The 12,676-nt window shown below is 32.7% G+C and overlaps 2 protein-coding genes across 2 annotated transcripts; one reads left to right on the top strand and one right to left on the bottom strand.

The window, feature by feature from the left end:
* Positions 1-3,882: 3,882 nt before the first annotated feature.
* Positions 3,883-4,912, bottom strand: LOC18601358 (Pathogenesis-related thaumatin superfamily protein). The gene is made up of 2 exons (XM_018120392.2): positions 4,820-4,912; positions 3,883-4,703 (listed from the first exon to the last, which is right to left on the bottom strand). Exons 1-2 carry the CDS (start codon positions 4,866-4,868, stop codon positions 3,988-3,990), a joined length of 765 nt encoding a protein of 254 aa, XP_017975881.1. The 5' UTR covers positions 4,869-4,912; the 3' UTR covers positions 3,883-3,987.
* An 873-nt stretch (positions 4,913-5,785) lies between these two features.
* LOC18601359 (Protein kinase superfamily protein) lies at positions 5,786-8,688 on the top strand. The gene is made up of 2 exons (XM_007032282.3): positions 5,786-7,083; positions 7,718-8,688. The coding sequence occupies exons 1-2, from the start codon at positions 6,347-6,349 to the stop codon at positions 8,589-8,591; spliced, it is 1,611 nt and encodes a 536-aa protein (XP_007032344.1). The 5' UTR covers positions 5,786-6,346; the 3' UTR covers positions 8,592-8,688.
* The last annotated feature ends 3,988 nt before the right edge of the window (positions 8,689-12,676 follow it).

Here is a 12,676-nt window from a genome sequence, read left to right as displayed (position 1 = left end):
TAGTGTTAATCCAATGGAACATAAATGGGTATTTGTGCAAATATGAAATGAGAAAATTAAAATTATGAAATATAAAACACGACTTGTCGTACAAGGTTTTACCTAAAGATCTGTAATTAAATATGAAGTGACATATTCTCTATAATGGATGCAATTATAATTCTATATTAACTAGTCTGGCAATATATGAGAAGATTGAAATGCGTCTAATGAATGTAGCTACAGCCTATTTATATAGCTCACTTGATAACGATATCTATATGAAAATTCCTAATGGATTTAAGTTTCCTGAAGCACAAAATTTGAATTCTCAAAAAATTTATTTAATCAAATTAAATAAATTTTTTTATAGATTAAAGCAATTTAAACACATATGGTATAATCGCTTAAGTGAATATTTGTTGAAAAAAGCTATAGACATAATTCTATATGCCAATGTATTTTATAAAAGGATTTAGATATGAATTTATTATAATTATTGCTATGTTGATGACTTGAACATTATTCAAACTCCTGAAAAGTTATCAAAAGTCATGGATTACTTAAAAAAAGAATTTGAGATGAAAGACATTGAAAAAATAAAGTTTTGTTTGGTCTTTAAATTGAACACTTGACAAATAAAATTTTTGTCCATCAATCTAATTATATTGCAAAAGTGTTAAAACGATTTTATATGAAAAAAAGCATATCCATTGAGTTCACCAATGGTTGTAAGGTCATGAGATGTGAAAAAAGACCATTTCCGACCTCGTGAGGATAATAAATAACTTCTTAATCCTAAAATACCATATCTTATTGAAATTGGAGTACTAATATATCTTACTAGCAATACATGACTTGATTTATTGATTGTTGTGAGTTTATCAGTAAGATATAGTTCTTCTCCAACTTTAAGATATTGGAATGAATTAAACATATGTTTTGATTTCTCCGAGGAACAATAGATATAGGCTTATATTATTCAAATGTATCAAAATAAAATTTAATTGGTTATACAGATGCAGGATATTTATCTGATTCACACAAAACTCGATTCCAAACAGGTTACTTGTTCACAAATAGAGGTACGACTATTTCATGACTTTCTATAAAATAACCTATAGTTGCTACTTCTTCTAACAATGTAGAAATTTTAGCAACTCATGAGGCAAGTCGTGAATATGTCTAGTTAAGATCTATAACTCAATATATTCGAGAAATGTGTAGTTTGGCAACCAAGAAGGATATTCCAACAATGTTATATAAGGATAATACCGCTTGCATGACATAGTTAAAGGAAAGATATATTAAAGACGATAAGACAACACATAGTTCGCCAAAATTCTTGTTCACTCATGATCTCCAAGAAAAGGGTGAAATTAGTGTTCAACAGATTCAGTTAAGTGACAATCTAGTAGATTTGTTCACCAAAATCTTTTTTACTACAACATTTTTAAAAGTTGGTATCAAAGATTGGAATGCATCATTTTAAAGATCTCTATAATACAATCATCATGAGAGTAAAATATGCACTGTACTCTTTTCCTTCATCAAGGTTTTTTCCATTGGGTTTTTCTTGATTAGGTTTTTAATGAAGCAATATTTTAAAAGCGTATTCTTGAATAGAATTATATACTCTTTTTCCTTCACTCGGATTTTTTTCCCATGAAGTTTTTTCCTTGTAAGGTTTTAACGAGGCATATTCTTAATACAATAGACATTCAAAGGGGAGTGTTATAAACAAATTGTGAATGTCCATTATATTATGAATCAAGAAGTGTAAACCATGTCAAACAGCCTAATAGGCAAGATACAAGAAATGTAATATGATTTGAACTCTTAGATAAAATTAGATTAGGACTATAATTCAAGAGGTTGTTGGCTTATAAATAGTTCTCCACTTTATTTATAAATACACACTTGAATAAAATCTTCTTACTCCCTCAAAATACTTTCTCTCATATATCTCTTATAGTTGTTCTTTTAAGATTTATTTCTTAACAAAATCTCTTTTTTGTATTATGTTGTTTTTAATCTTTTATTTTTTTTTTGTATTAGAAATAGGACATGTGAAGTGCACATGATAAGGCTAATTGTACTGATACAAAAATACCTTTATAAGTTTTGTAAGTGATTTTAACAAAAATACATTTATAAGTTTTGTAATTGATTTTAAATTGATTTAGGTATCTCAAAATTAACACGTACCTTACTCGTTGACATCTCTATGATACTTTACCCAAACCTGAGATGGGTAGTAAAATTTCTATCCCAAACTCAAATATAAGGTACCTAAACCTTATATAGCAAGTCGGATTTCCGCGAGTACCCAATTACAGGGTATCCATTGCCAACCCTATCTTTAAAACTAGTATACGATCATTATCATGTTTGTTTTTATACTTTTCAATCTTTTTTCACATTTTTTTTGCATAACACCTTAAAAAATTCTTAAACTATTTAAGAAAATTTAAATAAGCTCTTATTATTTTGTTACCATTTAATTAAGTTCTTATATTTTTATTTTAAACCAATAAGCCCTTATGACTAACAGTTATTAGTTAAAATGTCACCTATAATTCTATATCACGTGACATTGACATGATTTAACAATATATCATAGTGGATGATGACATTATACGTTGATGTGTTATGATGACATGAGTATATGACATTTTTCACTCTCCACATCAACCTTACGTAAACATAAAATGACAAATGATATTTTAATTAATGACAAATGATATTTTGATTAATAATAGTTAGTCAATTGTTAGTCATAATAGCTTATTTGGTCCAAAATTAAAATATAAAGACTTGATTGAACATAATAGAAAAATAATGACTTATTTGATTATTCTTGAATAATTTAATATCTTTGTAAAGCATTATGCCATTTTTTTTCTTCTAAAGAGTAATTTTTTATCAAAAAATATTACACAAATTTCACTTTAATCTTATATAAAAGTGTTCACATATGGTGTTGATATCCACTTTAAAACTTTTCATATATAAGATATATATTTTCTTTTGTATTATTTCAATCATTAGGATGTTTTGTTGGATGTCAAGGAGTAGGGTCTCTATTATTTTATAAGTAACTTAACTTAAATCTTATTTGATAGAGCATTTGAATTTTATAAATATTCGATTAAAATTTTAAAATTTTATTTGAAGTTCGTATTTGAATATCTTAAATACTACTCGTTAAATATTTATACTTGTTAAATGTCCGATTAAAATAAATTTAAAATTAATTTACATGTATATGATTAATTAAAATTAAATTAAAAAATTAAAATTAGCTCATAAAAAATTTAAAATTTTCAATCATATCTAAAACAATTAATAAATTTTAATAAGTATTACATTAATTATAAAGAACTTATAAACAAAGAATAATATATATAAAAATAATGTTTTTTTATTTCAAAAAATTTTCAGATCTCCTTTTCCTTGTTGGTGTTTTACATTTTTTTGATTTTCTTTTTGTGCTTTTTTTGTTCTTTCAGATAATTTTAAAAGAAATTATCAAATTTCTTCTTTCATTGTTGGTGTTTTGATTTTTTTTTTGTGTTTCTTTTCTATATATATATATATATATATATATATATATATATATATATTTTTCATGCTTAGTTTGTAATATTGAAGATGTTTGAATTTGGTTTTTATGTTAGAAGAATTTATTGGTGGGTTTCGGCAGTGGCTTGTCACTTGTGTTATTTACTAATTCTAGAAAAAGAATGGTACAAAGTTAGGTACGGTAGAGTATCTCAGCTAAGAAATAAGAAACATAATTTAATTACAACCATGGTCCGTGGCCATGAAATGTCAAGTATCCCTTATAAAAAATACTTACCAAGTCCTTCTGGAACTACATTTGGGAGAGAAAAAGGAAAACAATGCAAGTCCATGATGTATATATAAAAATTCTTATTAGAAAAACAATCGAAATATGGTTTTGAAATCAAATGACAACAGCTGGTTATTTAAAAGTAAAAAACTCTATATGGAAGCCTGACCAGCACCCCAAGCTGAAGGGCAGAAAGTTATTACATACTCTTTTGATGCACAATTCACCAGAGGTGGAGGCATGTCAAAGGCATAGCTATAATAAGAAGGACAAGCATCCTTAAACATCTTTGAGTATACGCTTGGTTTGCATTTTTCAGGGGTCCCATACTCATTTCTGCAACAAAATGAGTCAAGATTGAAAGCCAAGCAAGCACTTTTGCAAGCAACAACTTCCCCATTCCTGTTAAGGGCTTCAAGTTCTGGTGGGCACAAGTTGTTCAAATTCTTGGGGCAGCTTCCGATGGTGCACTTGGGCAAAGATGGTCGTGTAGCAACTGAAACAGGCAGGTTGTAGCCATCAACCAGGCTAACATCGTAGAAATTTGGCTTGCCTTTGTCTCCTTGTAGTGCAATTTGGACTAATGTGGCTGGAGGTGTGCCTATTAGTCCATTGCATTGGAGCCTCCCATCACAGTCACCAGTTTCACAAGCTGGTTGCCAGTTGGAGTTGAAGCTGCAGCCTGTCCTTGCCCAAATCCGCCCGTTCCATGTCCAGGGGGCCTCAATGCGCTGTGTCTGGCCCGGCGGAAGATAGAATCCACCGTCTGCTATCACTGGATGGCCGGTGTTGGGGGCAGTTGCTGGCCATATAGGGAAGGGGCATTTGTTGTGTACAAAAAATGTAACCGTATGTGCTAGTGAATGCCCTGCAACATTTATTTGCTTTCATTAAACCAATAATGATACTGCCATTTCTATTTCATACACTGGTTTCGATATTTGCAAGACAAAGAAAATTAGACATTAAATGTTATGACATTACCAGAAAACAGGAGCAGAAGGAAAGCAGCAGCCACCTGCACTGACTTCATTTTTGAATTTCAATTGGGATGAACGACAAAAGGTTTATCGTATATAAATTGGGAAACGGATTTATTAATGCAGCTCCTGCTTTGATTGTACTTCAAGGTTTGATGTGTTTAATCTTTGCAGACAAGGGAATCCTCTCTTTCAAGACAACCAAACAGCTACGAGGAATTGACATTTGCAGTAAAAAATTTGAACTATGCGAAAGAAACCACAATTCAAAGCCATCCGTGAGAAATCAGATCATCTAATTATTGAAGTAGATGACTCATTGCCCATATAATTCTTATGAAAGTGAAACTCCTTTTCTTTTGTGCAATAAGAGCACAAGGAGTCTTTAAGATTCTTCATCCAAATCTCCATTTGTTTTCATCAATTCAAGCTAAACCCTTTATAAATATATATATATATTGAAATTACATCATTGGGATTTAATATGATCAATGATCATGGCACCCTGTTTGAGGTGAGCTTTTCATCTTCCATTGTTTCTGCAAGCCAAACCTATTTATTAGCTGACAAACATTACGTTGCAAATGTAACAGGCTCCAGGGCTTTGTTTTTTCGTTCATAAATAGATTGAAATTATTGAAGTAGTAATGGAGTGATAAGTTGCTTCTGCTGGTCTCAACACAAATACAAATTGACCAAAATCTTGTTTCAGCAAATTTATTGCCAGAGTTGCCTTCCCCCAAATCATTATGTTGCGAAATTGATACCATTTTGTATACTCCATTTCTTACTTTCAATCAAAAAGGAAAATTTGTATAGAGCACCAACTTGGGAAAGGGTAAAAACGCATATCCAAATGGAATCAATCCTTTGTCTACCATTTCCATTGTTTTACATCCACCAAGACAGCAAAGAGTCAGGACTTGACAATTTTGTAAAACTTGCCGAATACCCACTATTAATCCAAAATGTTTGTTGATTGAACAAGCCCAGGCACCGAAGTCACCAACCTGCCTTAAGATTAACCCCAACTGCACCTTTTCCCCGTCAAAACCATGAGCCCCAAAGTGTAACGGTATTTGCTATTGGTGTTTCAACTTTCAAATGTATGTTTGTATGTTTTTTCTTTTAGAAAATCTGAATAGCTTTTGTCTTCCTCGTGAATTGGGTCCCCTCTCTCTCTCTCTCTTTTGTCTGTAAGCTGTAACGTATTCTGGGACACTGTAAGAAAAAGACTCAAACCCCAACTCAACCTTGGGTTTATCAAAAGAAAAAAATAAAACCTTATTTACCAGCTTATCTTGTTCTTACCCTTACTCTCACTATTTCAAATTTGAAAACCGTTTTAACCCTCCACCCTTTCATTTCCAACTCCCCATGTTAATTGTTAAGTTAAGCCCGCGTCTCACTCTCTCTTTCTTTGACTACCTCGGTCACGCCCCACATCTCCATTGACCAACATCCTCCATATTTTTAACCCTCTTCTCTTTCAGACATTTCATCAAACAGGTTTCTTTTCTTTCTGTCAAGCATGGATGAAAAATCCCCCAAAAATGTAAAGCTTGAAACTTTGCCTGTCACCAGCACTCTTAAAGACCTTTGTTTGAATAATAATGGCGTTAGCATTTCCGGGTCTGATTCTAGTGTTTGTTCTAGCAATAATGGAAGTATTAGTAGTAGTAGCAGTAGTAGTTTTCAAGATGCTAACTTCAATAAGAATAGTGTTAGCATTAGTTTATGTAGTAGTATTTCTGAGTCATCTCATAAAATTAGTCTTAGTAGGAATGCTGATTCTGTTGTTACTGACTATGAAGAGAGTCAAAAGAGTAATCTTGATGCAAATGAGTGTAGTGGTTTTAAGAGTTTTTGTCCATCGAAACCTCATAAAGGAAATGATATAAGATGGGATGCAATACAGCATGTTAAGGGCAAGGATGGGGACTTGGCGTTAGCTCATTTTAGGTTGTTGAAGAAGTTGGGGTGTGGAGATATAGGGAGTGTGTATTTAGCTGAGTTAAGAGGGATGGGATGTTTGTTTGCAATGAAGGTTATGGATAAAGGGATGTTAGCTGGCAGGAAGAAGTTGATAAGAGCACAAACTGAGAGAGAAATATTGAGTTCGTTAGATCATCCATTTTTACCTACCCTTTATTCACATTTTGAGACTGAGAAGTTTTCTTGCTTGTTAATGGAGTTTTGCAGTGGTGGGGATCTTCATATTCTCCGTCAACGACAGCTGGGCAAGCATTTTTCAGAAACAGCAGCACGGTTAGTTTCTAACCTTTTAAGGTTTAATATGTTTTATTTTAGGTTGCTAGTTTGGCCATCTTTTGTCCTAGATTAGCTGCTTTTGTTCTTGACCAAGAAATTATTAACACTAGCTAGGGAGATGTTATTGAGAAAGTTGCCTTGAAAATTGGAGAAGTGAAACAGAATTTCTTCTTGATTATGTCTTAGTATTCAGGACCTCTGACATAAAGCTATTTGGATTATTTGAGCTGAACCGGAGTTTGGAGAGGCTTATTCATGGGATGGAAATAGTTTGGTTCAATTGTTAATTCAACTTTTCGATGATAAGTGTTATGTGGATGCAAGATTAAACTACCTCCTTCGAACCTCACTGTAGAGTGTAGTCTTTTCTCTGGAGAAAAGTTGCATCAAAAGTATGATGATAATTACCTTTCAAACCATGTTCCTGCTTCTAGTACAGTGTAATTGGGAATATTTAAGACTGTTGCTAATTCTGTTCACATGAACTCTAAGGGATTCAGTTGTCAATTCCAATTTCTATATGTCCACCATGCTTGGTTAAAGTCATAATGGTCCTTATGCTTAGAGTTATCTCCTTGCAATGTACTTGAGGTTTGGTAAGTTTTCTGATAAAATTTCTATGTTCTTGCAGGTTTTATGCTTCAGAAGTCCTTCTAACCCTTGAGTATCTACACATGATGGGTGTGGTGTATAGGGATTTAAAACCTGAAAATGTTTTAGTGAGGGAGGATGGCCACATCATGCTATCTGATTTTGATTTGTCATTGCGATGTTTTGTCAATCCTACTCTTGTGCAGTCCAGTACTGGGGCAACTTGCAGGATCACTTCGTACTGTATTCAGCCGGCCTGCATTGATCCAGCCTGCAAACTCCCAGTATGTGTAGAGCCTGCTTGTTTGCAGCCGTCTTGTTTCAAGCCTCGATTTCTCAGTTCCAAAACAGCAAAGGCAAAAAGTGAAAGAACAAATTTGATAAATTCAGATTCATTTCCTGTACTTATTGCAGAGCCAACTAATGCACGCTCCATGTCTTTTGTTGGGACCCATGAATATTTAGCTCCTGAGATAATAAGAGGGGACGGTCATGGGAGTGCTGTTGATTGGTGGACATTTGGTATTTTCTTGTATGAATTACTGTTGGGAAGGACTCCATTTAAAGGCAATGGTAATCGAGAGACATTATTCAATGTGGTTGGTCAATCCCTAAAATTTCCAGAGGGATCTTCAATCAGTTTTGGTGCTAAGGATTTAATCCGTGGTCTGCTTGTGAAGGACCCTCAAAAGAGATTAGGTTTCAAAAGAGGTGCCACAGAGATCAAGCAGCATCCTTTCTTCGAAAGTGTTAATTGGGCTCTTATTCGCAGTACGCATCCTCCAGAAATCCCTAAACCCATCGACCTCTCATTTCTAAACCAAGCATTCAAGTCATCCTTGCCTCCAAATGAGAAGGGAGCCACAGACTCAGACAGGTCATCTGGTCCTTACTTAGATTTTGAATTTTTCTGAATTTTGGCGGGAAGCTACAGTGGTTATTCTTGAGGTGGTTAGTTAGATTGTTGATGTGTGTATTCATGTTCTCAATGAAATCTTATCTCCTTTGCCAGATTACTTGCCTTTTGCATCAAAAGTAAATGTCTTACTGTTGTGATTCCTACAGTTGCTATCTGGCCAAAAACTGGGGCATGATAGGGAGGGACGATGAGCCCACTTGAAACATGAATTCCTTTTCAATTGCTTCAAAAAGAGGACAAAAATTGAAGCAACTTTTGCTGTGACTTGTCTTTCATTCACCTCTTTTCTGTCCTTAGCATGGAAGAGTCTCATATGGGGGACCTCCAATGGTGGGGCTTAAGCCCTTTCCATATTCACTCCTCGTTAAAATCTGGACTCACCCGGTTATTCTCTACAACATTGTCTGCAAATCAACTTTTGCTTAAAAAACTGAAACCAGACAGTCATAGTAAATGCTTGGTCGTGTAAAGCTTATGACGCATATAGCAATGAGGAAATGTCGTGTCACTTTCATATTAATATTTTGTTTCTGGTATCTGCTTTTAACTTTATGTGCCTCTCCCTGCTTGAATTACTCCCAGTATTGCTTTTTCTTTTGAAGCTCTATGCTTTTACCCAGGAAAGCAAAAAAATAAAAGCGCAAAATAATTTTTTTTTAAAAAAGGAAAAGGGTTGGGATGCACTTTATTCTTTCGCAGTCATCATGCTTTTATCTATCTATCTATATAGATTATAGATGATCCTCTTTCACTTTCACCCTTGCGTTTTTCTCAGGCTACAGTACCTGAATAGAGAGGGTTGATAGTGATTACGGAAGAATGAGAACGATTCCTGACATAATCTAAACATAGAGAAATAACAAAAACTGACAAATGTCTTTGTGTTGGAATCTCTTTAAACTGCACTGTTTGCTGAATTTTGCCAAATCAAACTTTAGGTATTAATCAGTCTGAAAAAGCTCCTTCTTCTCAGATAATCAGAACCCAGGTTTTATTTCTGTTAGAGACTTAGATATCCATATCTGAGTAAAAAAAAACCTCAAGATTTGCAGTCCGGAATCATTGGGTTCATTAAAGAAATGCTCTTAGAGCCCTTCAATGTCGTTTGCTATCAATTTATAAACTGCCAAATTGGTTTTACCAGCACATGTTCATTCAAAGCATCCTTGTATCACTTCTTGGGGATATTATCTATTATACAAAGGCATTCCAAACATTTATTTTGTGGTCCATGAAATTACTTTACCATGTCAATCAATCAACTTCGATACATCAAAAAAGAAGGGAATTCTGTTTGTAGGGATATGCTAAAGTGGATTGTCTTTCACTACCTTACCTCTGCCCTTAACAATCTTTAGTTTAGCAATATCTTTTAAGCAATTCAACCATGGACAAATATATATATGCTTTCCTTTTCAATCTGCTCAGGAATATGCGAGAAAACTACTGATTATTAAAGGTTTTGAAGATTTAGATGACACATGTTAACACAATAATCACAATATCAAGTATTTGATAGTATATATCTGTCTTTCATTTTATTTGATTAATCAATAAAGAATCATTTTTAATTTTGGTGCAGCATAGTTTTTATTAAACATTAATAAAAGCATCTACCCCAAGATATGCACCATTGAACCTCACGCCCTAATTCATGGTCCACCACTCTACTCTCTCTACTTTTCCATCACATATACACAATATTTTTTCCCCAGAAAGTGATGGAAAGTAGCCACGTGGCAACATTTTGCTGAATAATACTCTGCTTTCTTTTTCAGTCAATCAAATAACAAATTTAATTTTACAATGAAGAAAGTTGACAAAAAATAATATGGCGGGTACAACAAAGATGCTTTAAAAATTAAGTCTAGTCAGCTTAACAATACCGGGTACTTTCATGCTTACTTTAAAAATTTATATTTGTATATTTATTGCTTATTAAATAAAATTTTTGTTATAATATAACTGAAAAGAGTAAATAAACTCAATTTCAATGTTAATTTCTTTGACATTTCCTTCTGTATTTGCGTATGCAATTAGTAAAGATTATAGCACCCACACATGATTGTAAAGTTATATATAGTTAAAAGAATCTACTTATATTGATCTAAAATAAATTTAATTTTACACCTTTTCATATATTTCATATGATATATGTTTGATTAATTTAGTGTTGAATTTCCTACTCTATTTAAACGATCGATTTGTTAAAATATTAATCTTACGCGAAGTTTTAAATATCATGGATCCTATAACAGTAAGAAATGTGATGAGTCTTGAGTATATAAATATGGATTGTTCATCATCTATCAGGCATATATTTTGGGTTGAGAATGTAAGCTCATGATTTATAGGCTTACTTAAGCTTTATTAGTGGAGTTTAAGCTCGCATGAGATTGGGCTTAAGTTTGGGCTTGTGATATTTGGTAGGATTGAGGTAGATTTAGACTACGCGTAAAGAGGATAGAATGTCACACATGTAAGAAATGAGATAGGTATTGGATATATAAATATCGGCCTTTTACCACTTATTTATTTTTAAGTCCTTAAATGTTTAAATTGAAATGAGATGAGTCATGGATATATAAACATGAGCCTTTTACCACTTATTTATTTTTAAGTCCTTAAATGTTTAAATTTGTTTTTAGCCAGGTGGCATCATTTGGTCTCCTAACCTATATAGAAATTAAACACGGTAAGTACATTAGATATAAATTCTAATTAGGATTTTATTGCAAGAAAAGAAAAAAAAATTTGGTCCTTGCTATATTCATTTGCTTTTAGAAAGGGAAAAAGAAAGAATGCAAGTAATGCACAAAACCTAGTCTATAATTAAAGGAAGCTATTTGGAGAAAGCAAAAGAGGAGTGGAAATTGAACTTGAACTTTGCTCCAACACTACAAAAAAACAGTCTATTTTCAACGGAATTTTCCATTGGAAATAGGCTGATTTCCGTTGAAAATGTCTATTTTCGACGAATTTTCAACGGAAAAATCCATTGGAAACACTGTTGGTAAAAGCCTTGTCGGTAATGCTTTCTGTTGGAAATTTCTAACGAAAAATTTCGTTGGAAAAATTGGCTTTATGATGGCCATCCCATTACAATTCCGTTGGAAAAGACAATTTAGACGAAAAATTTCGTTGGAAACAATTCCATTGGAAATGTTTTTTTAACGAAAAATTCTGTTGAAAATTTTTCAATTGGAAGTAGATTTCCAACAAAATTTCGTTAGAAATTTAATTGTATATCTTTTTACTAATGCTTTTTTAACAAAAATTACCAAATTTCATTTCAATAATATATTATCAATTCACATCCGCATTGGACTTTCAAAATATATAAAAGAAACACACATTAAAAATCGAGATTCAAAGTCGAAATCATATAATTAAAAATTACCCTAAACACATAATGTCTAAAAAAGTTAAATCCATATGAAAATAAACCTAAATGTGTTATTAAACAGCTATACTAAAAAGTATCCAAGTGTAGCAGTGAAAAATAGACATCATATCATGAAATGTTGTGTTCTTACTTGTCCAGATTTTAGCTTAAAGGTCCTGCATCTCCTTGTTTTGAACATGCATTACTCATGATCATGGTTTCCATACGTGCCATAAATTCAATCATGCTTTCCACCATTGCATTCTTAATTTCTTCACGTATTTCTCCACGTATTTCCTCACGTATCTTACCCAAGTTTTTTGAAAGATTTTCCATTTTTTCTTCCAATGCAATTGTGGGACTGTTAACGTTTGAGTTAATAGGGCCACACGCAGACTCAAATGTTGCTACATTGTTGTGTGTCCAATAAGTAAAGCTATAGCAGGAACCTGAGTACCAAACCCATACACGTGAGTGCGTGTAGTCTCCATCCCTCCAATTGCTTCAGTCCAAGCACGCGAATCAAATTCTGGCTGAGAAGATGAATCCTCACCATACTTCTGCGATAGTACAGAATTATACATTTCTTACATAAAAAATAAATAAGATTATTATTCAATTAGATAATCAATTTTAAAGTAAAAATTAATCAATTTTGTACGTACACTCGTAGACTTGGACTTGTTATCTATAAA

Source organism: Theobroma cacao, chromosome 4 (assembly GCF_053813885.1).
Source record: "Theobroma cacao isolate CCN51 chromosome 4, ASM5381388v1, whole genome shotgun sequence".
NCBI lineage: Eukaryota > Viridiplantae > Streptophyta > Magnoliopsida > Malvales > Malvaceae > Theobroma > Theobroma cacao.
Note: the sequence above shows the minus strand (reverse complement) of the source record. Positions and strands in the feature narration are given on the sequence as shown.

Bases quoted from the DNA above. Each gene is read 5' to 3' on its own strand.
- LOC18601358 (XM_018120392.2), bottom strand. From the start codon at position 4,868: ATGAAGTCAGTGCAGGTGGCTGCTGCTTTCCTTCTGCTCCTGTTTTCT. The intron at 4,704-4,819 runs GTAATGTCATAA...TAAATGTTGCAG, and splicing joins CCTTCTGCTCCTGTTTTCTG to GGCATTCACTAGCACATACG.
- LOC18601359 (XM_007032282.3), top strand. From the start codon at position 6,347: ATGGATGAAAAATCCCCCAAAAATGTAAAGCTTGAAACTTTGCCTGTC. The intron at 7,084-7,717 runs GTTAGTTTCTAA...ATGTTCTTGCAG, and splicing joins TTTTCAGAAACAGCAGCACG to GTTTTATGCTTCAGAAGTCC.